Source organism: Ahaetulla prasina, chromosome 5 (genome assembly GCF_028640845.1).
Source record: "Ahaetulla prasina isolate Xishuangbanna chromosome 5, ASM2864084v1, whole genome shotgun sequence".
NCBI classification, from domain to species: Eukaryota; Metazoa; Chordata; class Lepidosauria; order Squamata; family Colubridae; genus Ahaetulla; species Ahaetulla prasina.
Genome location: NC_080543.1, coordinates 101,945,518 through 101,973,049, shown reverse-complemented (window position 1 = coordinate 101,973,049; position 27,532 = coordinate 101,945,518). Strand labels below are relative to the sequence as shown.

General features: G+C 38.9%; 1 protein-coding gene across 4 annotated transcripts in view; it reads left to right on the top strand.

Moving 5' to 3' along the window:
* Nucleotides 1–27,532, top strand: part of MCF2L (MCF.2 cell line derived transforming sequence like) — a 103,852-nt gene that overhangs the window by 23,158 nt on the left and 53,162 nt on the right. The window contains exon 1 of one of the 4 annotated variants that reach the window (XM_058186824.1): nucleotides 9,208–10,107. The exons of 1 other annotated variant lie outside the window; for it this stretch is intronic. In XM_058186824.1, coding sequence (XP_058042807.1) covers nucleotides 9,957–10,107 — 151 coding nt within the window. In that variant the 5' untranslated portion in view covers nucleotides 9,208–9,956. Of the gene's footprint in view, nucleotides 1–9,207; nucleotides 10,108–25,510; nucleotides 25,895–26,462; nucleotides 26,568–27,532 lie in introns of those variants that run through there. 2 more of the 4 variants (XM_058186826.1, XM_058186825.1) reach the window with 2 other exon arrangements.

Here is a 27,532-nt window from a genome sequence, read left to right as displayed (position 1 = left end):
CTTAAGTATGTATGTATCCTATATTTGATAGATAATTTTAGTTGTTCCAAAGCATTTTTTTCTATATGTGTACTTTCATACAAATAAGCACCTGTGTGGTAGTATTTTTTTATTCTACTATCTGTATGCTATCTGTATGAGAAATAATTATTTTATTTTAGATTTACAATAGTTGTAAGTAGTAATAAGTTAAAGCTTTTAGGGTGTTTATAGAGTGCTTTTTCTTTTTACTTCAAATATATAATCTAAGTAATAGATTGTAAAAAAATTATTATACCACAAAATAAGCAGTATTGTTTGTCTTGCTATGGTTATATGCAGTAAAAAACATACAATGAAGACTTAATAGCTAGCTGTGAAATTGTCAAGTTCATCACTGAGCTGAAATTTAAAGATCTCACTTTGCTAGCTGATTTTTCTAACCGTCTGTAAGAGGGCAGCACAATGATGGATATTAAAATGCATGTGCCTCTGTATGCAGTAATCATATTAATTTAATGTGTTTGATGACAGCCCAGGAAAAAGTATAATCCAGTAACAAGGTTATGCATTCTATATATATTCTTGCTCTAATGTCTTACCTCCTGAGGTATGTGTGAGGAAGTACCACTATTATAATTTCTTGCAGAAATCTGGTGATACTCCCTTATCCCCCAATTAATGGCTCACTAAATGAATATAAAAGCCCTGTTATTTGCCATTCTTTATTGCATATATTTTTTTGCCAAATTCTAATGGTTCTTTATATTTTTTTGTTCAATAGATGGAATACTTTTTTAAATGGGTGCTTTTCATGTACAATACTTACACAATAGACTAGTTCATAATTTGCATTTATTTGTTATACCTGGGTGTTTGGGGTCTGTTAACTACTCCTAGTTCTGTTAATTCAATGGAAGAACAACATTAAAATCTTTAATAAAATAATTAAACATTTTTGAACAGCCGTGGAGAAAATTTACAGCACCTAGAATTTTCAAAACCACCCCTTAAAGCAAGATCCTGGTTACTTTTATTTCTCCTCTTGCTAATCAGTTTATCGGTTTCTATTTAGAAACATTGGAAATATTTGATGGAGTTCCCTAGATGTGTAAGAATTCACTGTATCTGGAAACACCAATTTTACTCTGCCTGTTGCAAGCACTGCATTGTCAAAATGATTCAATAAACACTTTGTAATAACTTCAATTGTGGTCATTAACCATAAACATTTTGTGAAATGTTAATTTTTATGCCTCCCCCCATTAATTCAATAAGATGTTAGGTTACAAGGTAATTCATATGACTTTTAGTCGAAGCCATTGTATTCCAGGAATGCAAGTATTCTGTTCCAAATCAAGGGTCAAAGTCAACAGTGGTTGATTTTTATTTAAGACATTTTTATTTAAGACATTTTCACATTGCATTGGCTTTGCTGCTCTTCTCTGTTCTTGCTCACCAATGGGGAATTGAGAAGTTTAGCTCTTCATTCTGCACCCCACCTTCCATCCTCATAATTTTCTTGCTGTACTGGCTTTCACAATAAGGGACAGAACAAGTGCTTCTATGATGATGGCAAAACCAACATTCTTTCACTAATTACTGAGGGGGGAGGGGGGAATAGCAACTTGGTGCTAGAACACTTAGGAAGAAAATCTAGGAGATGAGAATCCCTGCTTGTAAGATCCTATAGTTCCAACAGAAATACTGTAAAGGTGTCTTCATGGCATTCCCTTTGAAGCAGCAGCTGAAATGGGATTGGCTCAGCTGCCCAAACCCTGCCAGTTATGGGGCCTAGTCTCTAACTGGTTGTAAGTCTCCATAGATACTGTTTTTATGTCTAGGCAAAACTCTGTGGGAAAAACCTGCTGAAATACTTCTAGGATATATACAATAGTGTATTTAGAATGTTTTAAACCTTCTTGGATTTGGAGTCCCAAGTCATCTTGCTTCCTTCACATGTCTTACTTGAGGTCCCTTTGCACTCAGTAGAAGCTGCACTGAGAATTTTACTTCATCTTTGTATAGTACATTACCTACCTAATCCCTCCCTCCCTCCACCACACACATATCCTACTAAGGGCCGGGACTTAAAGTCCAGACTGGCTGTCACAAAGGGAATAGTCCTGATTCTCTTTTCAGAGTCCAAATCCAGCAATTCCTAGGAAGCTTAGACTAACAAAATGTACCAACAGGAATACTCCAAGTCCCATTCCCAATCTAGGTTGATGACAAAGGGACTAAGCCACCTCCAAACAATCTCTGAACATGCTTTTCCAAAACAATTTCTGAAGCACATGCAAACTATAGACTCACTGCAGGTGACCCTTGCAATGGCAGAGGAAGTATCAAAACATGTGACACAAATGCTACAGTTTGTCAGTTTCTGTTCTTGAGTGACCAAGACAAATTAGATAAAGTTAATACTTGTTTCCTGCTGCTCCTGAACTATGGTGGCACAGTGGTTAAAATGCAGTACTGCAGACTACTTCTGCTGACTGCTGGCTGCTATCAGTTCAACAGTTCAATTCTCACCGGCTTAAGGTTGACTCAGCCTTCCATCCTTCCAAGGTTAGTAAAATGAGGACCCAGAATGATGGGGGCAATATGCTGACTCTGTAAAACCACTTAAAGAGGGCTGTGAAGCACTGTGAAGTGATATAATGGTCTCAGCCTAAGTGCTGCTTGCATTTGAGTCAGCAAAAACAAATTTGATGTAAATACTCTTTCCCCTAAGCATTCAGCTCAAATGAATATGTATTTTCTTAATGGTAGTGATAAAATGATTAGTATAACTAATAGGAATGTCTGTCTTTAGAACTACAGATTAGGGCATTGCAGTTTTTCAGATTTGATTTGGTTTCAAAGGATGCGGAACATGAATCCATCTTTAAGTATTTAAAGTAACTATGCCTTTTTGGAGATTTATATATCAACTATACATATGTCCTCTTAGTGATTGGGATGTCTTTGTAGCTTATGTTCTGTGAGAAACAATGTATCCATTGGCTCTTACAAAACTGGAAATAGTATCCCCCAAATTTAATTTTGTTTGAATTAAATCCTATTAAAATGTTGGGGATTGTATTACATTTATGTCGTGTTTAAGCTCTCAGAAACTTGACATTTTTGTATGACCTTGACATCCTTGTAGAAATTTTAAGGTGAAGTCACTGAAAAATTGTTCGATTCCGAGCAATTGGGAGTTCTGGAAAAAATAATTTGATACACAGAATGCTTGTGTTATTTTTAAAAAGAACTTGAAATAACTTGTGTGGACTGCATTATTTATTTATTTATTTATTATTTATTTTATTAAATTTCTATACCGCCCTTCTCCCGAAGGACTCAGGGCGGTGTACAGCCAGAATAAAAACACAGAATATATACAATTAAAAGAATTTAAAATGAACTATTACTATACGGCCAATAATTAAAACATTTAAAAATTTAAAATATTATTAAAACCCCAATTTAAAATCAACTATTTATGCCAGTCCTGCTTGAATGAATAAATATGTTTTAAGCTCACGACGAAAGGTCCGAAGATCAGGCAGTTGACGTAAGCCAGGGGGGAGTTCGTTCCAGAGTGTTGGTGCTCCCACAGAGAAGCCCCTCCTCCTGGGGGCCGCCAGCCGACATTGTTTGGCGGACGGCACCCTGAGAAGGCCCTCTCTGTGAGAGCGTACGGGTCGATGGGAGGCATAAGGTAACAGCAGGCGGTCTCGTAAGTACCCGGGTCCTAAGCCGCTTTAAAGGTGGTAACCAGGATCTTGAAGCACACCCAAAAGACTACAGGAAGCCAGTGCAGACTACAGAGCAGTGGTGTTACATGGGAGCCACAGCCGGCTCCCATTACCACTCGCGCAGCTGCATTCTGGACTAACTGCAGCCTCCGGGTGCACCACAAGGGCAGCCCCATGTAGAGAGTATTGCAATAATCCAGCCGAGACGTAACCAGAGCGTGAGTGACTGTGCATAAGGCATCCCGGTCAAGGAAGGGCGCAACTGGCGAACCAAGCGAACTTGGTAAAGGCCCTCCTGGTGACGGCCGCCAGATGTTCATCAAAGGACAGCCGACCATCCAGGAGGACACCCAAGTTGAACCACCTCCTTTGGGGCCACTAACTCGCCCCAACAGTCAGCTGCGGATGCAGCTGACTGTACCAGTGCCGGCATCCACAGCCACTCCGTCTTGGAGGATTGAGCTTGAGTCTGTTTCTCCCCATCCAGACCCGTCGGCTTCCAGGCACCGGGACAGCACTTGACCGCTTCGTTGGGGTGGTCCGGGGTGGAAAAGTACAGCTGAGTATCATCAGCGTACAGATGATAACTCACCCGAAACCACTGATGACCTCACCCAGCGGCTTCATGTAGATGTTGAACAGGGTGGCGAGAGAATCGACCCTGAGGTACCCACAAGTGAGGCACCTCGGGGCGACCTCTGCCCCCTGTCAACACCGTCTGCGACCGGTCAGAGAGATAGGAGGAGAACCACCGATAAGCGGTGCCTCCCACTCCCAACCCTCCAACCGGCGCAGCAAGATACCATGGTCGATGGTATCAAAAGCCGCTGAGAGATCTAATAGGACCAAGGCAGAGGAACAACCCTGTCCCTGGCCCTCCAGAGGTCATCCACCAACGCGACCAAAGCCGTCTCCGTGCTGTAACCGGGTCGGAAGCCGGACTGGAGCAGGTCTAGATAGACAGCTTCCTCCAGGTGCCGGGAAGCTGCCATGCAACACACTCTCTACAACCTTCGCTAAAAGCGAAGGTTGGAGACTGACGATAATTACCCAAAATAGCTGGGTCCAGGGAAGGCTTCTTCAGGAGGGGTCTCACCACCGCCTCCTTCAAGGCGGTGGGGAAAGCCCCTTCAGCCAAAGAAGCATTTATAATCCCCTGGAGCCAGCCTCGTGTCACTTCCTGAGCAGCCAGTACTAACCAGGAAGGGCACGGGTCCAGTAAACACGTAGTTGCATGCAACCTCCCCAGCAACCTGTCCATGTCCTCGAGAGCCACAGAATCAAACTCATCCCAAATAACCTCAACAAGACGAGTCTCTGCCACCTCGGCTGAATCATCGCAATCATGATCCAAGCCATCACGAAGCTGAACGATTTTATCGTATAGATAACCGTTAAACTCCTCGGCTCGTCCCTGCAGGGGGTCATCCCGTCCCTCCTGTTGAAGGAGGGAACGGGTCACTCGAAACAGGGCGGCCGGGCGGTTATCTGCCGATGCAATGAGGGTGGTTATGTAAGCCATCTGGCATTTGTAAGTCATCTGGCATTATGGAACATAAAATGGGTGGTTATGTAAATATTTAAAATAAATAGCATGAGAGAAAGAGATTGAAAAACTATGATTTTGAATAAACTATGGTTTCTGCTTAACATTTAAGTTTTAAAAGCTGTACTTCAGTTGAACCAAGCACAGGTAAAATAGTCTGGATCAAACAGTAGCATCTCACTCATAACTACTCTTTTAATATTCAGTTGTGATTTGCTACTAAATCTCAACCATTTCATTTAGTAATAATGCTAATTATTTATGTGTGCATATATCCAGGTAACATCCCATCTTGTTGCAGGCATTTTATCTATTACTTTATGTCGCAACCTTCTTCCAAGAACCCATGGCAGCTTGTATGGGAATCATTCCCACAGTGACAATCCTGTGAAATGGGTAAAGGCTTGGACCTGGTTTAGCCTGGAGCTTGTCAGATTCTTGACCTCTGTGCCATGCTGGCTTTTCATCCAACCATCCTCCAAAAAATATTTTAAAAGTATGACTATATTTCATTGGAATTGCCAGGCTTGTCAAAAGACAAAGAAATCTTATTTGAGCATAGCTCAGCTTTTCAATGCCTTGTTTGTTTGTGCTCCAATGCAGTTTGTTTCATCTTTGCCCAGGGGAGACAGAAGAGCAGGTGGTATTTGTTCAGAACTTCCAATTAATACTGTTAAGTCCTTGCTCTCTTTGAAGGTGCTAATTAATTGTGGGTTGTTATGGAGACTGGAGTAATCTGATTGAACCCGACAGATTAGTATTCAGAAGAAATAGGAGCAGTGTCCTTTTTCTTACAAATTATGATTTCTATGACAGATGTATTTGTACCCACAAGTCTGAATTTGCAAAAATGAGTTACCAAACATTTAGCATTCTTTCTGTCCCCCCCCTCCCCACCGAGTGATTGCGAGTGCATCCTGCTGGAGTACTTGGAAATCTTCAAGTTTTGTTACCTATGTTAAACTTAACTGATAGCCATCTTGGAGGGAGGGAGGGAGATACATGAAATCTCTTGAGTTTTGCTTATCTTCAACTTTACTACTGCTTTCCAGAGTGGTTCCAAGGATGGTTCTGAGACTTTTGCAGGGAAAGTTACACTACGCAGTCAGGGGCGTCCATGTGTAGGGGATCCAAAAGATCAAGATGGCAGCCTAGATGGCGCCAAAAATCAAAACCATGCAGTTGAATCCCCACACATCTTTATTGCCTATGCTCAGCAGTAGCATTTGTATGCTCACTTAAAATATTTTGCAAGCTCACATTGAATTATAATGGTCTCATTTAAACATATAGTAAATAAATGTTTACTCTATGAGGCCTAAATATTTTTCCTATTCTAGAGATTCTGCTCAGTATAGCAGACTTTCAAACTAAGAAAAAATATTTCAAACCAGATGAATAAAATGATAAAAATTATTGGCCTCTACAGCAGAAGTGTCAAACTGAGGACCCACAGGACAGATGCATCATACACAGGCCATGCCCACCCTGGCTCTGCAAAGACAAAAAATGTTGCGATGTGTCACATGACATCACTTGACACGATCAAGTTTGACACCCGTGCTCTAAAGTCTTGGGATGGCACCTATTGTAGTCTGCATTTTTAAAATATTTTTTTATAATTTTGATGTAATGGGGTATAACACATACACACGTTATAGTACTTTTAATTACTACCAATCAATGGTACTTGATTTCCAGGAACTCGTTTTTTCATGTTGTGTGATTTGTCTTTGTCTTTATAGGTACTGTGGTTAATAAAAATGTACAATAATGTGGTTGCATAAGTGTACACACACTCTTATAAACAGGGCTGTGGCTGTGTTAGAGTTAACCAATCACATTCAAACTGGTGTTAAATACTAGTACAATTAAAGTGACTCTGATCAAGCCTATATAAAGTTCAGCTGTTCTAGTACGATTTTTCTGACATTTACTCAGTTGCCTCTCACAGCAAAATCCATGGTCTTCAAAGAGCTTATAAAGCATCAAAAGGATCTCACTGTTGGAAGGTATCAACCAGGAAACAAGTACAAAACAATTTCCAAGGCATTGTAAATATTATGGAACACAGATTGAAGGCAGCCATCAAGTGGAAAAAATATGGCACAATAGACATTACCAAGAACTGGATGTCCCTCCAAAATTGATTACAAAACAAGAAAAAACTGATGCAAGAAGCTGCCAAGAGACCCAAAGCAACATTAAAGGAGTTGCAGGAAGTTCTGGCAGGCATTGGTTGTGTACTACATGTGACAACAATCTTTCATATTCCTGATGTGTCTGGAGTGTGAGGTAGGGTGGCAAGACAGATACCTTTTCATATAAAGGAAAACATCCAAGCCTGGCTAAATTTTGCAAACACCTAGATCAAATCTGACAAAAGCATACAGGAAAATGTGATGAGACCATGCTTGATGAGACCATGCTTGAATTTCTTGGCCATAATTCCAAAACGCATACTTGGTGCAAAAACAACAGTGCACATCACCAAAAGTACATCATACCCACAATGAAGCATGGTGATGCTTCATTACGCTTTGAGGAATTGGGGCTTTAGTCAAGGTAGAGGGAATTATGAACAGTTCTAAATATCAATTTTGGCACAAAGTCATCAGGCCTCTGCTTAAATGGTGAAGACGAAGAGAAATTTCATCTTTCAACACGACAATGACCCAAAGCATACCTCCAAATCAACAAAACAATGGCTTCACCAGAAAAATCAGTTTTGGAACAGCTTAGTTCAGGGCTGTCAAACATGTGGCATCACGTTATCATCACGTGATATATTGTGACTTTTCCCCCCTTTCTAAGATGGGGGTGGGTGTGGCCAGCGCATGACGCATCTGGCCCAAGGCCGTGAGTTTGACACCCCTGGCCTGGACCTGAATCCAATTGAAAAATCTGAGATTTTGTATAGGAGATGATCTCACAGTCTGACAGCTTTTGCAAGGAAGAGTGGGCAGAGATTCCCAAGGCAAGCTGTGCTATGCTGATAGCTCCTACCTCAAAAGATTGAATTCTGTCATAAAATCAAAAGGCACTTCAACAGAATATTAGTTTAAGGATGGGCACACTTATGCAACCATTTTATTGTAAAGTTTTTGTTTTTATTTTTCCCCCTGAAAGATTTCAGTTTGCTTTCAATTATATATACAGCTTGTATCTTACATTAATGGTGGAAAAAATCTGAATTGATTTATCTTGGTCTGATTTTTTTTACATCTCAAAAATCTGGCATTTTAAGAGTGGTGTGTCGACTTTCTATATTCACTGTACGTAGATCGTAAGTTATGTTTTTCCAAACCATTGTTTTAATATGCAATATTGGAGCATTTTAAAAAGCAACTTTAAAGCCCTGTTGTAAAAGAAAACAGTCAAGTTGCATATCATGAAAAATTTAGTGAAAACAAAATTAATATATATTGAATGATACAACTCTAAAAGGTGTTGCTTCTTTTCATGTAAAAAAATTGACATTGACTTTCATTATGTCACATTTTTAAAGAAAACTCCATAAGCTGGGATAATTTAGTCTTCCAATTGTTTTTGTATATATATATCTTTCTTAAAATACACGTTTGTTGGAAAAGCAACAATAATGCGCTATATGCATTTTTCACATAAGATAATGCTCAACACTTAAGTCTCATATGGTGTCAGATTAGCTGCTATACTTCACAGTGTTTGCATGTTGGTATGCTATTGTGGGAAAGTGCTGGCTTTCTGATTGCACCCCCAGTTAAATATCTTTCATGGAAAGGAGTTACTGCCAAGGAAAGCAATGCAAGCAGTTTCCTCTCTCCTGTGTTGAATAAGATGAGAACAAATCCTGCAGAACAGTGGTCTGTATCCCCTCCCTTCCTTCCCATTGCAAGTTGTTTATTAAACCAGAGTTTTTCTGGGAGTTGTTCTTTTCCGTTTTGAATGCTTTGACGAAAAATCAATTTTTGCTTTGAAGAGCTCTGAAGCAACATATTTTGTACTGGATAGACTGATGAACAATTAATGCTTGTTATATGATGAGTCCATAAACCTTGAATTTGAACATTGGTAGGTACCTCTGCCTTGTTGAAATCAGCAGCTAGAAACAATCTTGACAGAAAACATCATTCTTGACAGCCAGATCTAGGATTTGAAACTTTTAGTTTTCAAATAAAAGACGTCTGTTTCATTAAGTGCTAATTTTTGAATATTTGAAGAGGACCTGTATGGATATCTGTTGCTTGGCAATTCAGAGGATATTCCTATGCAATTAGAGATGAAAAACAGATGAGAATGCTATGAAAAGATACACTGTAAAAAGAGAAACCGTACACTTGGATGCAACTACAGTCAAAGATTCTAATTAAAAACACTTCTGGATGAGTTGTATGTCTAAGTTGCTTTTGATTTGAAGGACTGGCTATTAGAGAAATAGTGAATGTCTTTTGTACATCAAAAAATTGGATATGCTTTGAAATTTGCTCAGCAAAGTGTACAGTAAGTCTTCAAGAAACTCACTGCTTTTCTAAATGAAATAAATGTGATTTCACTTTATTCTTGTAATGTTGCAGTGTTTGGTAATTTTAAAAAGACTCACTTTTAAATAGCTTCGGAGTACCAACTGCAATCAAGGTTTCAAGAGAAATACTGTATAGGTTTTCATTCTAGGAAACATTAAAAATTAATGCGACAACAACACCATGTCTCAGCGTGGATATTCAAGAGATGGACAAGAAAATCATCACCAGATACTTCGCAGAGTCAGTCATTTCCGCCAAAGGGTTACCTCAACTATTCAGCGATCTCTTGCAAAAAGGAATGGAAGAAATTACGCTTCCCACATCTGGTCGGGTGAGAACTAGCCCAAATTATTTTTAGCATATAACTACTATCTGTAAAAGTGTAATGTTTGTTTGTAATGCTCATTTTTATGGCATTCGTCTCTTTTTTCTACCCCCTCAATTTTGTCCATATTTATTACACCATTATTAAATATGCTTTAAAATCTGATCTTAATTTAATGGAAAAGGTATGTACATCAACTGTTTATATTAGTACCCTGCTGGGTCATTAAGCAACCTGGATTTTCCTCTATCTAAATTAATAGATAAGCATAGCTCCATTCTCTTCAGAACACAGCGAACCTGTATGCCTTAGTATAAATGGTTTTCATTTGAAGTCTTTCTTTTAACTAATACACTACACTACACCATTTTGAATGTTTTTATTTTCTGTGGTGGTACTGATATCTTATGCTGACCAAAGAACATTTAAAAATGGATTTAGCATCAACTAAGTTGGCATCCTCAGAGTTTCTAAATTAACTGTTAGTAAGTGTGTGTCTTCAGATACACAGTAACTAACTTTCATTTTATTGTTTTAAAGACTTACATTAATAAAACTACCAGAATCAAGCTTTGGCTGACTCAGAGGTTATGACTCAATCGTTTAGTTCTGGCTGCAGAGTTTACAGAAAAAAAGCTTTAGAGTTTGAAATTAATTGAAGGTGTTCATCCCAAAGTGTATAGTTAAAGTCTACGGAGATTCTCAGTCATCTAGGACATGATTGTCCCAAAGGTGCTTTCTTTCAAAAGGCAACTGGACTTCCTTGTTTTGCCAGAAGATATTTTGCTTCTCATCCAAGAAGCTTCTTCAGTTCTGACTGAATAATGGAGAATGGACGATTTATATTCCTTTCAGTCATGTGGTTGTCAGCCCTCTTCGAAAGAAAGCACCTTTGTGTTACAAATTTATCTATTTTACTAATTTGCTTATAGTTTTCTTAACTTAATTCAAATTTGCCTTTTTTCATTTATTTTATACTCTTTACATTCTTTTAACTGGTCAGTTTCCCCTTTATAATGGGATGAAGTTTTACTCACCAAGTAGTTTTTAACTTCAAAATTATTATAAATGTGAAAGTGACATTGGATGAATCCAATATCTTTAGACGCTCCACTGAGTTGCAAACTCAATGGCTTCCTTTATCTCCCAGCACTCAATAACACGGGTTGACCAAAATCTTGCAGTCTCCTTGCAAGGAGCAGCTCCCTGGACCACAAGTGGGTGATCATTCTTTATCCAGAGATGTCCCATTAGATTGTGCCTGCCGCCAGTCAGTTTTGGCTACCGCAGCATCTCTGCACCTTTGGAGAGGTCTAGTTCACTATTCCTGGCCTAGAAGTCCCCTCTAATGGACTTTCTTCACTTCTTAATAACATGTTTTAACATGTCTCATGTGTAAACCGTAGTGGGTTCCACTTAATTTTGCTACCGGTTCGGAACTGTGAACATGTGCGTGGGTGCTCGCTTCACTCATGTGTGGTGCTTCTGCTCATGCACAGAGCATCCGTGATGATATCCAGGTGGGTGGGCGGAGCCTCCCGCTGCCACCACTACCAGTTTGCCTGAACCGGGGCGAACTGGTAGAAACTCACCACTGCTTGTAAGCCTATTAATATTTGTGTTTTAAATGACATACCTCTTGACTAGGTTAATAGGTAAAATGTAGAAGTGAAGTATGGACTTACTAACATAGTGACATAATAAATATAACATTTGTCGTTTAAACAGAATAATAAAATGTATAGCCATATTTACTTTGGATTATTGCTCAAAGCATATTTGTTTATCCAAGGTGAGGGTATAAGAAGCCAAATCAAATATTCTAGAAAAAGATCTTACAAACTTATATTCATAATTAGAGAAAGCTGGCCTTCATCTTTTAAATGCCAATATGTCAAAAATGTTTTTTTAAGAGGTTTTCTGTTAATATTAAATTTGGAGGTAAAACTGATTAATTTTCTTAATACTTTAATATCAATATATGATAATCATTCAGAATATGGGTTCTAAGGCTACCGTTGAAATTATGGACAAATATATGGATCCCAACTGCTGTGCCTTTTTCTAACATCCTTGGAGATGATAGCCGGGATGGCGGTTGAGACCCCCAGACTTATGGTCATGGGGGATTTCAACTTGCCGTCGGCAGGCAAATTGTCAACGGCGGCTCGGGAGTTCATGGCCTCCATGACGGCCTTGGACCTGACCCAGGTAGTTGACATCCCCACCCACGTCGGGGGTAACACACTGGACTTGATTTTCGTCTCGGGACAGTGGCTTAATGATCTGAAGTTGGGGGAATTAATATCTCAACCCCTGTCATGGTCATACTCCTTCAACTAGACTTTCGGACCACTACACCTCACCGCAGGGAGACGGAACCGGTTCAATGGTTCCGTCCCAGGTGCCTGATGGACCCAGAGCGGTTTCTGACGGAGCTTGGGCCATTTCCGAGGGATTTAGCCCACGGCTCGGCTGAGGAACTGGCAGCCGCCTGGGAGGAGGCGGCGGCTGGCTTCTGACCTGGCGACGAACTCGACCAGCTCCTTGGTATAACGAGGAGCTGAGAGAGATGAAGCACCGGAAAAGAAGCCTAGAGAGCACCTGGAGGTCCAGCCGCTCCGAATCTGACCGAACACTAGCAAGGTCATATATTCAGACCTATCTAGTGGCAATCAGAGTGGCGAAACATAACTATTTCTCCACACTCATCTCATCGGCAGATAATCGCCCACCGCCCTGTTTAGGGTGACCCGCTCCCTGCTTACGCAGGAGGCTCAGGAGGACCCCTTACAGGGACGAGCTGAGGATTTTGTACAGTATCTGTCTGATAAAATCGCTCAGATTCGGGATGGCTTGGACACTGATTGGATAGATCCGGGTGGGATGGTAGGGGATGAGTCTTGAGAATGTTATCTGGGCTGAGTTCGATCCTGTGACTCCTGATGACATGGACAAGTTGTGGGTAGGCTGAATCCCACTACATGTTTATTGGACCCGTGTCCCTCCTGGATGGTACTGGCCACACGGGAGGTCACACGAGGCTGGCTCCTGGGAGTTACCAACGCTTCTTTGTTGGAGGGTGTTTTCCCCTCCGCCTTGAAAGAGGCGGTGGTGAGGCCCCTTCTTAAGAAGCCCTCCCTGGACCCGGCTGTATTAGCGAACTATCGTCCAGTCTCCAACCTTCGCTTTCTGGCGAAGGTTGTTGAGAGTGTGGTGGCATATCAGCTTCCTCAATACCTGGAGGAAACTGTCTATCTAGACCCGTTCCAGTCCGGTTTCAGACCCGGATACAGCACCGAGACGGCTTTGGTCGCATTGGTGGATGACCTCTGGAGGGCCCGGGACAGGGGTTGTTCCTCTGTCCTGGTGCTATTAGATCTCTCGGCGGCTTTTGATACCATCGACCATGGTATCCTGCTGCGGCGGTTGGGGGGATTGGGGGTGGGAGGCACCGTTTATCGGTGGTTCTCCTCCTATCTCTCTGACCGTTCGCAGACGGTGTTGGCAGGAGGGCAGAGATCGACCCCGAGGCGCCTCACTTGTGGGGTGCCTCAGGGGTCTGTTCTCTCGCCTCTCCTATTCAACATCTATATGAAGCCGCTGGGTGAGGTTATCTGTGGGTTCGGGGTGGATTATCATCTGTACGCTGATGATACACAGCTGTACAGAACCACCCCAACGAAGCCGTTGAGGTGATGGGACGGTGTCTTGAGGCCGTGCGGGTCTGGATGGGGAGGAACAGGCTCCGACTCAACCCTTCCAAGACAGAGTGGCTGTGGGTTCCGGCGTCCCAGTACAGTCAGCTTACACCATCGCTGACTGTGGGGGGGGAAGTACTGATCCCCAGGGGAGGAGTGCGCAACTTAGACGTTCTCCTGGACGATCGACTGTCCTTAGAGGATCATTTGACAGCTGTCGCCAGGGGAGCATTTTATCAGGTTTACCTGATTCGCCAGTTGCGCCCCTTCCTTGACCGGGATGCCTTATGCACGGTCACTCATGCCCTCGTCACTTCCCGCCTGGACTATTGCAATGCTCTCTACATGGGGCTCTCCTTGAAGAGCACCAGGAGGCTCCAGTTAGTCCAGAATGCGGCCGCGCGGGTGATAGAGGGAGCACAGCGTTGCTCCCATATAACACCTATCCTGCGCGGCCTACACTGGCTGCCGGTAGCCTTTCGGGTGCAATTCAAGGTTTTGGTCATCATCTTTAAAGCGCTCCATGGCTTAGGACCGGGGTACCTACGAGACCGCCTCCTGCCACCGATAGCCTCCCAACGACCGGTGCGCTCCCACAGAGCGGGCCTCCTCCAGGTGCCGTCGACCAAGCAATGCAGGTTGGCGACCTCCAGGGGGAGGGCCTTCTCTGTGGCAGCACCGGCCCTGTGGAACGAGCTTCCTCCAGGGTTACGGCAACTCCCAGACCTTCGGACCTTCAGGCATGAACTGAAGACTTTATTATTTCAACAAGCTGGACTAGCCTAAGAATAAAATATTTTAGTTAATTTTAATGGGTTTTAACTGGTTTTTACCGTTTTAGTTATTTGGCGATTGAAATATTTTGTTTTAATTGGGTTTTAAATTGCTTATTTATTATTGTTGTATTTTAATATGCCTGTGAACCGCCCTGAGTCCTACGGGAGATGGTGCGGTATAAAAGTATAAAAATAAATAAATAAATAAAATAAATAAATTTTTATACGAAAGAACTGTGCTTTACATTCAGTTTTCCAAGAATTCTCACCTCAGGGTGGTTTTTAAAGGGTGTAAGAATCAATTGTTGCACTTATAGGCACTATTCTTGCACAGCAAGTCATCCCTGCTAGCCTCAAGCCTTTTTCAGACAATTCCCCAGAAACGTTTGGCATAGAATTTGAGGAATCAAGAACCAAGAAAAAATAGCCTTCCTTCCTCTTTCTACTGATTGCACTGGTTTCCTCAGTGGAAAAAGACTCTGGATTCTTCCTTCTTGCTTGTTGATGGATGTCAGGATTCTAATGAAAGCAAAGTAGATTCTCCAAGACTAAAGCATGTCTAACTGTTCACTGCCATGCTCCCCTTAGGCTAAAATGTCTGGCCTAAATTTAGTAGAGTCAAAATCCTCTTTTACTGCATTGTCATCATCTGGACTAAAAATAATACATGAAACCTTTCTTAGAAGCCAAGGAGAAAGTATTCATATCAGCTAAATAAGACACAAAAAGACATTTAAAAAGGCTGGTTCTGCTGCTACTGCTGTGAATATTACAGCACAGTACATAGTAGAGTAAAAATGAAGTGCATCACAATTAAAAGAATTAAAAAGAAAATACAAAATAAAACTGACAGAAAACCAAGATCAGCTACTACAAAAACAGTGAAAGCTCATTGAACAACTTAAGCTAGGCTTTCTCAGACAGACAGACAGACAGACACACACACACACACACACACACACAGAGAGAGCTCAAACTTCCTCAAAGATTTGCTGTTGGGAGAAAAAAAATGCCTCCATATGCCATTTGGAACTGAACGAAAGATAAGATAGGATATAAATGTAACAAGTAAATAACAGGAGCAATAGATAGTAAAGCATGAACAATACTCCAAGGCATGCCCCCAAGGATTGGATTTGCAAAATTATTAGATACCAGGACTAATATATCCTCTCAGAAGTATTTATACTTCGCCAGGAAATATGTTTCTCACCTTCCCCAACACCTTTATTCCTATGTACAAATTATGTTCTGGAATGTGAAATCAGATGCTTCTAGAACATAGCAAGTACTGCCTCCTGGGACAGACGCCTGGTCCACTAGTCCACCAGTTCACCCAGTGGTCAGCCAACTACACAAGGAAGTTCTGGTGAAGGGAAAGATACTTGCAAAATAAACTATAAAAGTTCAGGTTATTTATTTATATAGTGTCACTATAAATGTACATTTATAGTGTCACATGCACTTTTATGTTTTTATCATGATGTGTGCATGTGGCTGGAGAAAGATGTTAGAAGTTCATGCTGCAATATTAATCTATTAAAATATAAATGTACATATTTACCATATATGAAAATGTTACCATATTATAGTCCATTGCTATTGAGATAATCCATAAAATACATTCAAATTTTATAAAATTGTGATTCCTGCTTCTGATGCCTTATTATTTTAACTTTGTAATTTTTATCTAATATAGCAGTTGAAGTAGTTTTATTAATGCACATTTCAGTTGTTATCTAGAGTTTTTCAATATTGGACAATTATTATTTTATCTGCTAAAATTAGATGAGTTCCTTATTTTTAAACTTGAGATTTGGTCATGTAATTAAATGCAGTAAGCCTAACTCTGAGGAGAATTCAATTCTTTGTTTAGTCACGGTACTTATCTCCCCCCAACATTTATCTCAAAATGGAATAGCTTTATTACATGATCACCACAATTGAACCCCTTCCCTATTTTTGTTTTACATTTCCAACATTTGGAAAAATAATTTTGATATATGTATATGCCAAACTAATTGGACTGAAGTGCAGTGCAATCTTTCACTGCAGTTCTTACATTGAAGCAGAATCCATCCTGTTTCCATAATTTCTGCCAATTTTTTTCCAGCATAGATTTACCATGATCACTATCCAAGCTTCCTTTAAACCATGGGGTGGATCTCCTGTGTTATTTGCAATATTATCCTATACATTTTTTGAGGTTATCGATTTTGGTTGTTCTAAGTATTACATTCTGAAAAATGATATAATACCATATTGCTAAAGCTCTAATATTGCTATTGTTCAAAAGTAATTCGAGTTTATACCAAAAGAATCATAGTAACTTACCACCTATTTGTTTATATGTTTATACCAAAAGAATCATAGTAACTTACCACCTTTTTGTTTATCTGTCTGATCTTTATTGAGATGTTCCTTATTTCAATAAAAATCTTTTAGTTTATAAAGATTGTGCTCTCTCAAAACTAAATAAAAGAAAGAAAACTAAGACATATACCTATCCTTGTAGTTAATTTTGAATACTCTCAAGGTGTGGTTAGTAAAGTAGGCCTACCTGGTTTAAGTAAACATCCTGCTTAAAGTTACTATAGATAACTTTTATTGCTAAGAGTAATTTAAGGATGACAGGCAATTACAAATTGTTGTACATAGGTTACTATTATAAAGGAACTCAATACATTCAGGAGTAAAATAAATCCTACTTGTGTGAAGATGAGTTATACTTATATTTCAGTAGAAGAAATGGAAAGTTACTATTTCTTTTCCTGTCATTGCTCTCGCCTAGTTTCTATGGTTCCTGGTAAGTACATAATTTCTGTTTTGATATCCAGGTTAGAGAATTCAAGTTACAGTTTATAGTATGTGACTTAAGTTAGCCTTCTGCAACTTGATTGTGGGAGTTCAAATCTATAAATCTGAGGGTACTGAAATATATGGGAAATACATGAGAGCACAAGGTAAGGTCAGTTTAAACATCAGTTTGGCTTAAAAGGCTATTTTGGAACAATTTGGACATTCAGTGCAAAGGTGTATTGAGTGAGAGGCTGAAGGAAGAATTCTCTGTAAGGTTGTATTCTGACATAACTATTTCTTGTAGACACAGATTAATCCAAAAGATTTTAAGGGAGAAGAAATGTTTTCCAGTCATCTACACTCTTCCACATCACATTCTCTAGCTGTGTCTGGGTTCCTTCTTCAAGGACCATTTTCAGAATTTGAAGGGGAGAGAATTGTTCTTTATTGCATACATTGATGTGAGAGAAATTAAATACAAAGTGGAACAGTGACAAAAATAGCTACTGAAAATGAATTAGGATTTGGGGAGGGGGTGAAAAAAAAATGCAAATGTGTACAAGTAGTCCTCGATTTACAACCATTCATTTAAACACATTTTAAAATTATGACGGCCGCATAAAAAGTGTTTACAACCTTTCTTCACACTTATAGCCGTTGTACCAGCCTGAACATGGCTGGGGTTACCATGTTTAAGGCCCCACCAAGACATAAATTCCATTGATTAAAGTGGAAGTGACTCATTCTTTAAAATTAGGGGACAGCATCTATTGTAGGAGACTGCCTTCTTAGCAGTCTTCAGTTCTCAAAAGTTAGATTATAAATTTATTTATTTATTTATATTTATATACCGCCCTATCTCCCTAAGGACTCAGGGCGGTTCACAGGCAGTTAAAACACATATAAATACAGATTAAAAACAACAATTAAAAAACTTATTCTATAGCCTAATTTTTTAAAACAATATAAATAATAAAAACCCCTTAAAACCAATTTTTAAAAAGCTAATCCAGTTCCGCGCAGATGAATAGGTGCGTTTTAAGCTCGCGACGAAAGGTTCAATACGTAGATAAGTAGTAATGCCTTCTGGTAACACGGTACTAGCTGCTTTTAACTGGAGACCTAAGAGTTACTGCTGTGAATTGGGCAGCTCTAAATCATTTCAATAAATGCATAAAAATCAACTATAATATCCACTTTAAAAAACCCAATATTAAATAGTGATTTTTGCCATTCATTAGGGTTCCTCCCCAAGATGAAACTGATGGCAAATGGGATGAAAACCAACAAAACATACAAATATAATAGTAAAGAAATGGAAGTGAGATAGAATTTCATACTGGCTGTGTGCCATATTTATATCCAAAAGGTAAATGTAAAAAAGAACCCCAAAATATTACAGTTCTATGCATATCTGTACTTGAAGAACGGATAGGTGTATTAGGATTTTAAAAAACACTTCAAACCTATGACAGTGCAGTGTCATCAAGAGGAATTTTAAAAAATACAATCCAGAAAGTAGTCTATGTGATGGCTGCAACCCTGACAGGATGAATAATTCAAAGTGACACTTTAAAAAACCTCTTTGGTGACTAAAGAATGGGAATCACTTTGCAGACATGCACATTATGTAATTTTTTGGTGGCTTTCAAGTACACTGCCTTTAAGGCGTTTCTGCTGTTTTGAACATCTGAATGGTAATATACAGAGTAATCTAAAATAAAATAAAACTTCCTCCAGCATTTTTGTAGAGTAGAGGCTCTTTAATATGGAAGTTATCCCTTGTGTACATAGTAGAAAAGTACATAGAGAAATAATATAAAGAGCACTGTAAAAGGTGACGTCCCTTGTTACTCAGTCCTATTCTTTGCATCTGGGATTAAACAGGAAGTGTCGTAGGAAATTAAAAATAAAGAGCGCAGTCATTGTTCTAAACAGAAGATCTTTTGCAAGATTAAAACTCTTCTTTGAGGTAAGGACATATTTCCTTTTGGATCTACAAAGGAGCTTAGGACACAGTTCAGTTCACTGTGTCTCTATATTATGAAAAACAGACATTTTATGGAGGCTGTTTTCTGTATGAATAGGGTTACTTTAGCTGAAGCGCAAAAACTAGATAATAGCAGAGTCAGAATATTTTATATATCTGTCCTGCCGTCTTTTGGTTTTTCAGTTTTTCAACCCATGTATAATTTTGATTACCAGCTTGCTAAATTTTGTCTGTAGTTAATTGATAATTAATTACAATTAATTAATTAATTAATTAATTGTAGTTAATTGATAATTGTAGTTAATTGTAGCTAATTAATCTGTAGTTAATTGATCACTGGAGAAGAGCCTAATGCTGGGAAAGATTGAGGGCAAAAGAAGAGACAACAGAGAACGAGGTGGCTGGATGGAGTCACTGAAGCAGTAGGCATGGGTTTAAATGGACTCCAGAGGATGGTAGAGGACAGGAAGGCCTGGAGGAATGTAGTCCATGGGGTCGCGATGGGTCAGACACGACTTCGCAACTAACAACAAATTGACTTTTTGTCATGCTCCATTCAGGCTTTTGGACTATAATAATCTGGCATAGTTCTCAAATGTCAGGTACAAACTTTAGCTAGAAACAGATTGCTCTCTAATACTCTAGCTGACTAGATGAACAAGTTTGTTCACAAGTTCCTTCTTTCTCTTCCTCTTCAAAAGGCTGTTTTATATAGTAGACTTTCAAAATTATGCCATGCATCCAAGTGCAGAATTTCTATTGGCTTATAGGCAGCATTGCTTATTAAGTTGAGGACAATGCTCACCTATGGAAGGGATTTCAGATGCTTTAAGGAGAAATTGGCACATTAAACATCTGCAAAAATATCTATTTTGTCTTTTAAACATCTTCAGATCACAAAATTGCAAAATGCCCACAAACATTTGATTTCCACCCAACCCCCACCTTTTTCCACTTGGAATACTGGCATCCAGATTTGGTCCCAAGGGCACAATTTTTGCACATCTATCAAGGATGCAGTCAAAGAACTGCTTGTCTTTGTTCCATTATTTGAAGAAACAAAATCAGAATGTGGCTGCTTGTAAAGAGAAATAAGTGGCCACCATTTATATGTTTATTTTATATTTTTAAAAATTTCCCTTGAAGCCTGAGAAATAGCAAGGGTTTCAGACTCACAGCCATGAGTGCATAGACCATCAAATTAATTGTGTGTAGTCTGTACACGAAGACAAAGCAGGACAGCAATAGAAGGAAGTATAACAGCAGCATGTCAATTTTAGCCGGTGCTGTTGATCATCTGGCCGTGAAGCAATTGTGGTAGAATAGCAGACAAGTTGACATACTTAAGTTCTGCACTGTAGCCCTACCCTAGCTCTGGCCATGGTCTATCAGCTCTCCACCAGTGTGATAGGTAATGGCAAATCTGTAGGGATCCAGTTTCTTCTGCGTGAATAGGGGTGATATTCTGCTCTTCTTCACAGCCAGAGGTTCACTCCCCTTCTGGCCATGTTTTCCAGGAAAGTTTGAGAGTTGCTGCTATTGCTCCTATTTCCTACTTCCTTATGTTCTGTGGCTATTCACTAGAATGGTAAACCCTTGCAGATTGTCTCTGCAAACCTGGTGGGAAGGAAAGTACATCTCTTGATATGAAGGAAGGCAAATATTGACTCTTGGTGTAGCCTCTTGCAGCTGGGCTTTGCTGTTTGGGGCTGAAGCAGAAGAGTTACGTCATCCTCTCTAGGTCTCCCCTTCACCCTTTAACCAGGAACTTTCCCACAGGGGCCTTTCCTACCATATTCCCACCTTTGTCCACTGCAAAGCTGTTCCTTGGTTTCTGCCCCAGGCTGTTCACTTCCTATCCAGGACAGCCCTAGGGGATAAGTATTTTGTTCAATTATTAAACTTGATCTGAAATCCCAAATGTTCAAGATTCCTTATTACTCACAGTTGAAAAAGACCAAAAGGCAATTGCTTTTCCCCCATGTGATAGAATGAATTCTTTTTTAGCCTGCTTCCCATTAAATTAAAGTGAAACTGAGGTACATTTGCTGGAATTATTGCCTCTTATAAGAGGGTGACATGTGACAAAACATGATTTTTTTTTCATTGAAGAACTGCAAATATTTTTGTCTCTTGGCAGATTGGAAATCATTGCCAGGCAAGGCTGCTGCATCTGAAGATATAAATCTTGTCAAGTTTCATGATTAGATTTAATATTTTTATGCTGCTATTCAGTAACAACATCAAGGCAAATATTGGTGCTTCCAGAGACGTAGCCAAAGTAAAATGATGAAAAAGTATTACTTTCTCTTTTTTCAAACAATATAAATATTAAGAAGTAATATGCAGCATTTTGTAAGTAAGCTGAAAAATATATTCATGATATTTGGAAATGCAAACTTATCACCTATTTGCAGCTCTTTAAAGCAGATCTGTCTTTCTGTGATTCTGCAGCTGCATTGTGCTTCTGAAAAACAATGCAGCTGCTTTAAGGAGTTGTAGACAGATCTTAAAGGTAAAGGTTCCCCTCGCATATATGTGCTAGTTGTTCCCGACTAGGGGTTAGTTCTCATCTCCATTTCAAAGCCGAAGAGCCAGCACTGTCCTAAGACGTCTCCGTGGTCATGTGGCCGGCATGACTCAACGCCAAAGGCATACGGAACGCTGTTACCTTCCCACCAAAGGTGGTCCCTATTTTTCTACTTTCATTTTTTACGTCCTTTCAAACTGCTAGGTTGGCAGAAGCTGGGACAAGTAATGGGAGCTCACCCAGTTATGTGGCACTAGGGATTTGAACCGCTGAACTGCCAACCTTTTGATCGACAAGCATCTTAGCCACTGAGCCATCATATCCCTAGATAGTGTGAACCTAAGACAGATCTTAGGTTCACACTATTTCATGCTCCAAATCTCTTTGGAATCAAATAAAAAACATTATTTGCCCCTATTAATGTGATATATCACACCCCTTCTGCAATATGAATTGCAGTGATTTTTGCCTAAAATTCTCATTTGGATGTCAGAACATGATAAGAAGGCACATAATTGAATCAATTAATCAATATAATACATTGATGTGACTGTAACAATATTAATTTTAAAATGAAATGAAATAATAAGAAAAGGAAAAATAAAAGGCATGCAGGAGATTTGAATGCAGGATCATAGAATCATAAAATCATAGAGCTGGAGGGGACCTTGTAGGTCTTCTAGTCTTCTAGTCTTCCTACCCAGGATGAGTCTTCTGTTAGACTAAACACAATTAGTTCCCTTAACTGTTCAATGTACAATTCTATGGCTTTAGAATCAAGACCTTAAAAATTCAAAGTTTAAAAGAAAGCATGCAAAAGTAACAACTGATTGTTAACCATTGAAATCACACCCGAAAGAAAATAGAGTAGTTCAGTTGTTCAGTGCCATCTTATTTTTCTCTACTTTCATCATAGATGTGAGAGTGGAAAATATAATGAATGATATTCTCCAGTTGGCCAGCACTGCAGAGGCACTGTTCCACTGGACATTTCCAAAATCTTTCCTTATGTTGAAGCCTTTCAACAAGCATGTTCAATGCAGAGTAAAAATATGCTTTATATATTCTTATGAGGATGTTTTCACATCCCTGAATTGCAGGAGGAACCAAAGTATCTTGACAGATAAATCTAAGAGAAGCAATCTAGCTGAAGCATAGCACCAGAACCATAGATGAATGCAAAACCAAAGCTGAATTGGCCGATAGGTAGGCCTGCCTCTCCACATATTTTACCTTAAGTCTCTTCTGCTATATGGTAGTGGCTTTCAAGCAGTAAAGTAAGAAGCAACAACAATAATCTGAAATAATTAGCATGGGGTCATAGCAGTAGTGGAATTCAATTTTTTTTACTACCGGTTCTGTGGGCGTGGCTTGGTGGGCCTGGTGTGGCTTGGTGGGCATGGCTTGGTGGGCGTGGCAGGGGAAGGATACTGCAAAATCCTTCCAGGGGAAGGATATAGCAAAATCTCCATTCCCACCCCACTCCAAGGGAAGGATACTGCAAAATCCCCATTCCATCCCCACTCCTGGGGGAAGGATATTGCAAAATCTCCATTCCTACCCCACTCTGGGGCCAGCCAGCGGTTGTATTTGCCGGTTCTCTGAACTACTGAAATTTCCATTACCAGTTCTCCAGAACCTGTCAGAACCTGCTGAACCTGGTTCACAGGCTCCTGCAGAGGCAAGATGATAGAGACTATTTTGCTATCTTGTCTGTTTTGACCTGCATACAGTCCACAAGCTCTACTAATAAATTCCCTTGACTGCATCCAGTTAAGCATGTGAACTGACTCTACTGAAAAACTTGCATTTTGATTTGAGGTGCAACATTCCTTATTGTTTTATGGTGTTTAAGATCTACAGCAAACAATGGCTCAACTCAAGACATCACTTGATGTTTATATGTTATTTTACAATTATTTGTATGCCACCTACTTTAGTGGCTCTGTACTGCTTCATATAGTGAAGATGCTTTTTTAAATATTAGTCAGTTTGCATGAATTATTAGTTTTTCTCTATGTTAATGAAATCAGAGTAGGTCCATCACTACTTGCTATAGTATAGAATTAGAAGTGTATATTTAGTACATGATAGTATTTAGGTATCTTAGGTTTTGATCTATCTTTTATAAATAAAAGAGAAAATACTCTATTAAAAGTAAATTTTATTTTACAAAGAATATTGTTTTAACTTTATTGCTACTGGTCAGATAAAATCTATTGATATAAAAATGCAGATTGAATATTTTTAGCATGTAAATGTACAAGACAAAGCAAAACTGAAATTCTTAACAGTTATTTCTCTCAGTTTCATTTATTTTTGTGCTTATTTGTTTTACTGAATCCAAGATTGCTAGTAAGTAATCTCGAAGTCACTAATTAACAGATAATCTGTTCAACAGTTACTTAAAAGGATCCAATGAAGTAAGAACTTCCTTAACAATAGTAGCTGGGAGTTCACTGGCCTGCTTGAATTATATTTAAGGAGGACCATTTCTTTTTAAAAAATCATTTCATAAATGCCACTAAAATACAAGTAAACAGAATTAGATCATATTATGCTTTTATAAGAAGTTAGCACCCATCCCTCTCCTAGAAGAATGAAATATTTTAGAAAATATTAAAAAGGGCAAAATATTATATTTCCCTGGATGAGAAATGGAGAAACATGTTTTAAGGACAAAGCAGCTCCCTGCAGCTTCTTGCCTCCCCCCACCTTTGTCAAGGGGCCAGAGGCAGAAACTCATTCTCCCCACCTTTGTCAATGGACCATCATCTGCAACACAATAGGACCCATCTAGCAACAGAAACTCACCACAGGGAAGATTACTGGGAAGATTACATTAGCCAGCAAGGCTAGCTAAGACCCCCACCGCTTGGGGGTCTGACAACGAATCAGGATACTCTTCCTTTGCCCCAGGAAATTCAAAGCTCAGAGAAAGCATAAAACCTAGGCACGCTCAGTATCTCGTCCTTTTTCTGTTCAGGAACTCAGACCATGTGAACCTGACCACCATTAAACCATCTTTCCAAGCAGTCTCCATGTTTCCAGTGTCTTTTTCCCCACTTGGAACTGAACCCAGATGGACATTTCTTCCAACACTTTGTAATCTAATTAATCTGCACGGGTAAGAAATATTTATAGGTCTCTACATTTCTATAAAATCTCAAATTATCATATTTTATGCCAGAGTATCAAGAACTATGAGAACGATTGCATTTATGCTACTTTAAAGAAGGATTTGTAAGGAGCATAAAGGGAAACTTTGCCTTTATTGAAAAATAAAAAATCATAATTTATGGATATTTATTAGAGCATGTACAATTGTTATTGCGTACACACACATTTCTGTGAAGCTCAAACTCTACCTGAAGATTTGAGCGCTGTATTTCTTGTCTGCCTTTGCTTTAAATGCATGAGATCTGGGGATTTCATTTCAAATGTGAACTTCCCTTTCCATTTCAAAGAAATGTTCCATTACAAAGCTCCTTAAGAGAGGCAACTATCAGGTGACCTCTGATGTTCTCTGAAGCTGAAAAGAGATGGCTCTACTTGATAGGTTACCATTTGTTAAAGAAGGGTTCCTTGAGGGAGGCTTTTGACATGCCACTTCAAGAGTGGTTTGGAATTAATTTGTTTGGAAAATTGGGTGTTAAATTTGCTCAGGGACTGCCCTCACATTCTGAACAACCGACAACTCAAGTTGGTAAATTCAGTGCATGTTTGTTTATGACCATAGAATAGAAAAGCAAGACTACACCAGTAAAAGCTAACCCTTGCTGGATCGTTGACTTTAAATGTAATTTGAGGAAAGGCAGTTTGTCCCACTGAGCTGGAAGTTTATAGTGAAAGGCAATGCATTTTTCTTGTGTTTTATTAAAGCAAGGCTCACAGATATACTGAGTTTTCAGTACATTGATTTATTGCAAGACTTTGAATTCAGTGTTTTTGTTTTACAAGATTATTGCACGATTATATCTTCTAAAGAAAAACAAAGGTTTGTCTGACTTTCATCGTTTTTTCCCTTCTTCCTCTCTTTTCCTCCTTTTGACTTTAATGTAACTGGTAACTCTTTAGTGATTTTTGTACATTGTTAGATTATTGTGCTTGTTTTATAACATAGCTTATATTCTTTTTGTAAAACTAAAGTGCTTGTGTATTACAAAATCATTTAAAAATTCATTTGCATTTATTACTTAGAATACTGTTTAAGTTACTTATTACAAGATGATGCAAACAAAATGATTGCATGTAGTTGGTTGTTCTTTTATAAACCCTTTTCTGACTTGAAACAGGCTATTTTGAGAGTAGTGCAGACATGAGGATATAGTGCTTTTAAATGTTTTTATTCGACTGTTTCTCAAACTTTTTAGCACAGAAAGTTCACTCATGCACACAGAAGCATGTATTTAATTGAACTTAGTTAAACTTTCTGTTGTAATCTTGCCTTTTAAAATAAATGAAACATTGGAGACCCTATTTTCAGTAAATAGTGAAGCTACAGTCCACTATGAAACTGAAAGCTTCTTTTTGTGGAAATTTGGGAGGAGGGGAGAGAGAAACCAAATACTGCTGAAGATTCTGTTCACGTCGTTTGCCTTGTATTCTCTTTGGTGTGCCTAACTGTTGCAAAGGAATACAGCCCAGGCTAGAGAACTGTGTCATGTCAGGTTGGTGATTTGCATTTTAACATTTCTTTTTTCTCAATAATTCTGTTTAGAGTAAGATTTACATTAAGTGACAGTCAAAATCTGGGATGAACGAACAGCCTTCTTTTTAGAGTAATTTCAGTCTTCCTAGGGTATTTTGCATTCAAGGCAATGTTATCCTTTTTATGGCATAGTTTCTGCTGAACTTAATAAAAAATTGTGGCTAAGTAAACATTAAATAAGCTGAAACGTAGCTTATAAAAAATTAAATTTTAACCCTTTACCAAATACAAGTTTGCAATATTTTATGGGAATTGGGAACAAATTTTAATAAATATCTATTCAACTATTACTCCAGCTGCTTCAGTATAAATCATATCAAAAAAATATCATGTATCATGTTTTAGCTAGAATTATTGTTCAACACAGTTTAAGTTGCTATTGGAAAGGGAAAGATCTTTTCATGTGCTTTTTCTGCAAATTGAGCTACTGTTAAACAACAGATGAAATTTCATGAAACTTGCATTATGGCATTACGCCAAAATAATATATAAAAATGAAGCCTTTTCACAGCCAGTTCTGTAATAATCTATCAGGAAAATAATTGTATTAGCCTTGACTATCTTGAAGTTCATTCATTGTAAAAAATACTATAGACTACAAGACTACTCTTAGCCCTTTCTAAAATGTTATTGATAGTTCAGATTCTATGCAAAAAAACACTTAGCACATTAACTGGGTTAAAAAATAGAACAAGAAGGATATGAGAGACTCCCAACATCTTTCATGGTCTGTGGGACAGTAATAGACATACTCATGAGTTTGAGTTTGACTTACAATAGGAACATGACCTTGTTAGCTTTGATTGTTTGTTTCTTTTAATTCTCAGTTGGGTTTAGTTTACAGGATCATTGTGAGTTCTCAATTGTTTAACCTTACAAAACCTCATTCCTTCATTAGGTAATAATAAAGCAAAGTATAGATGA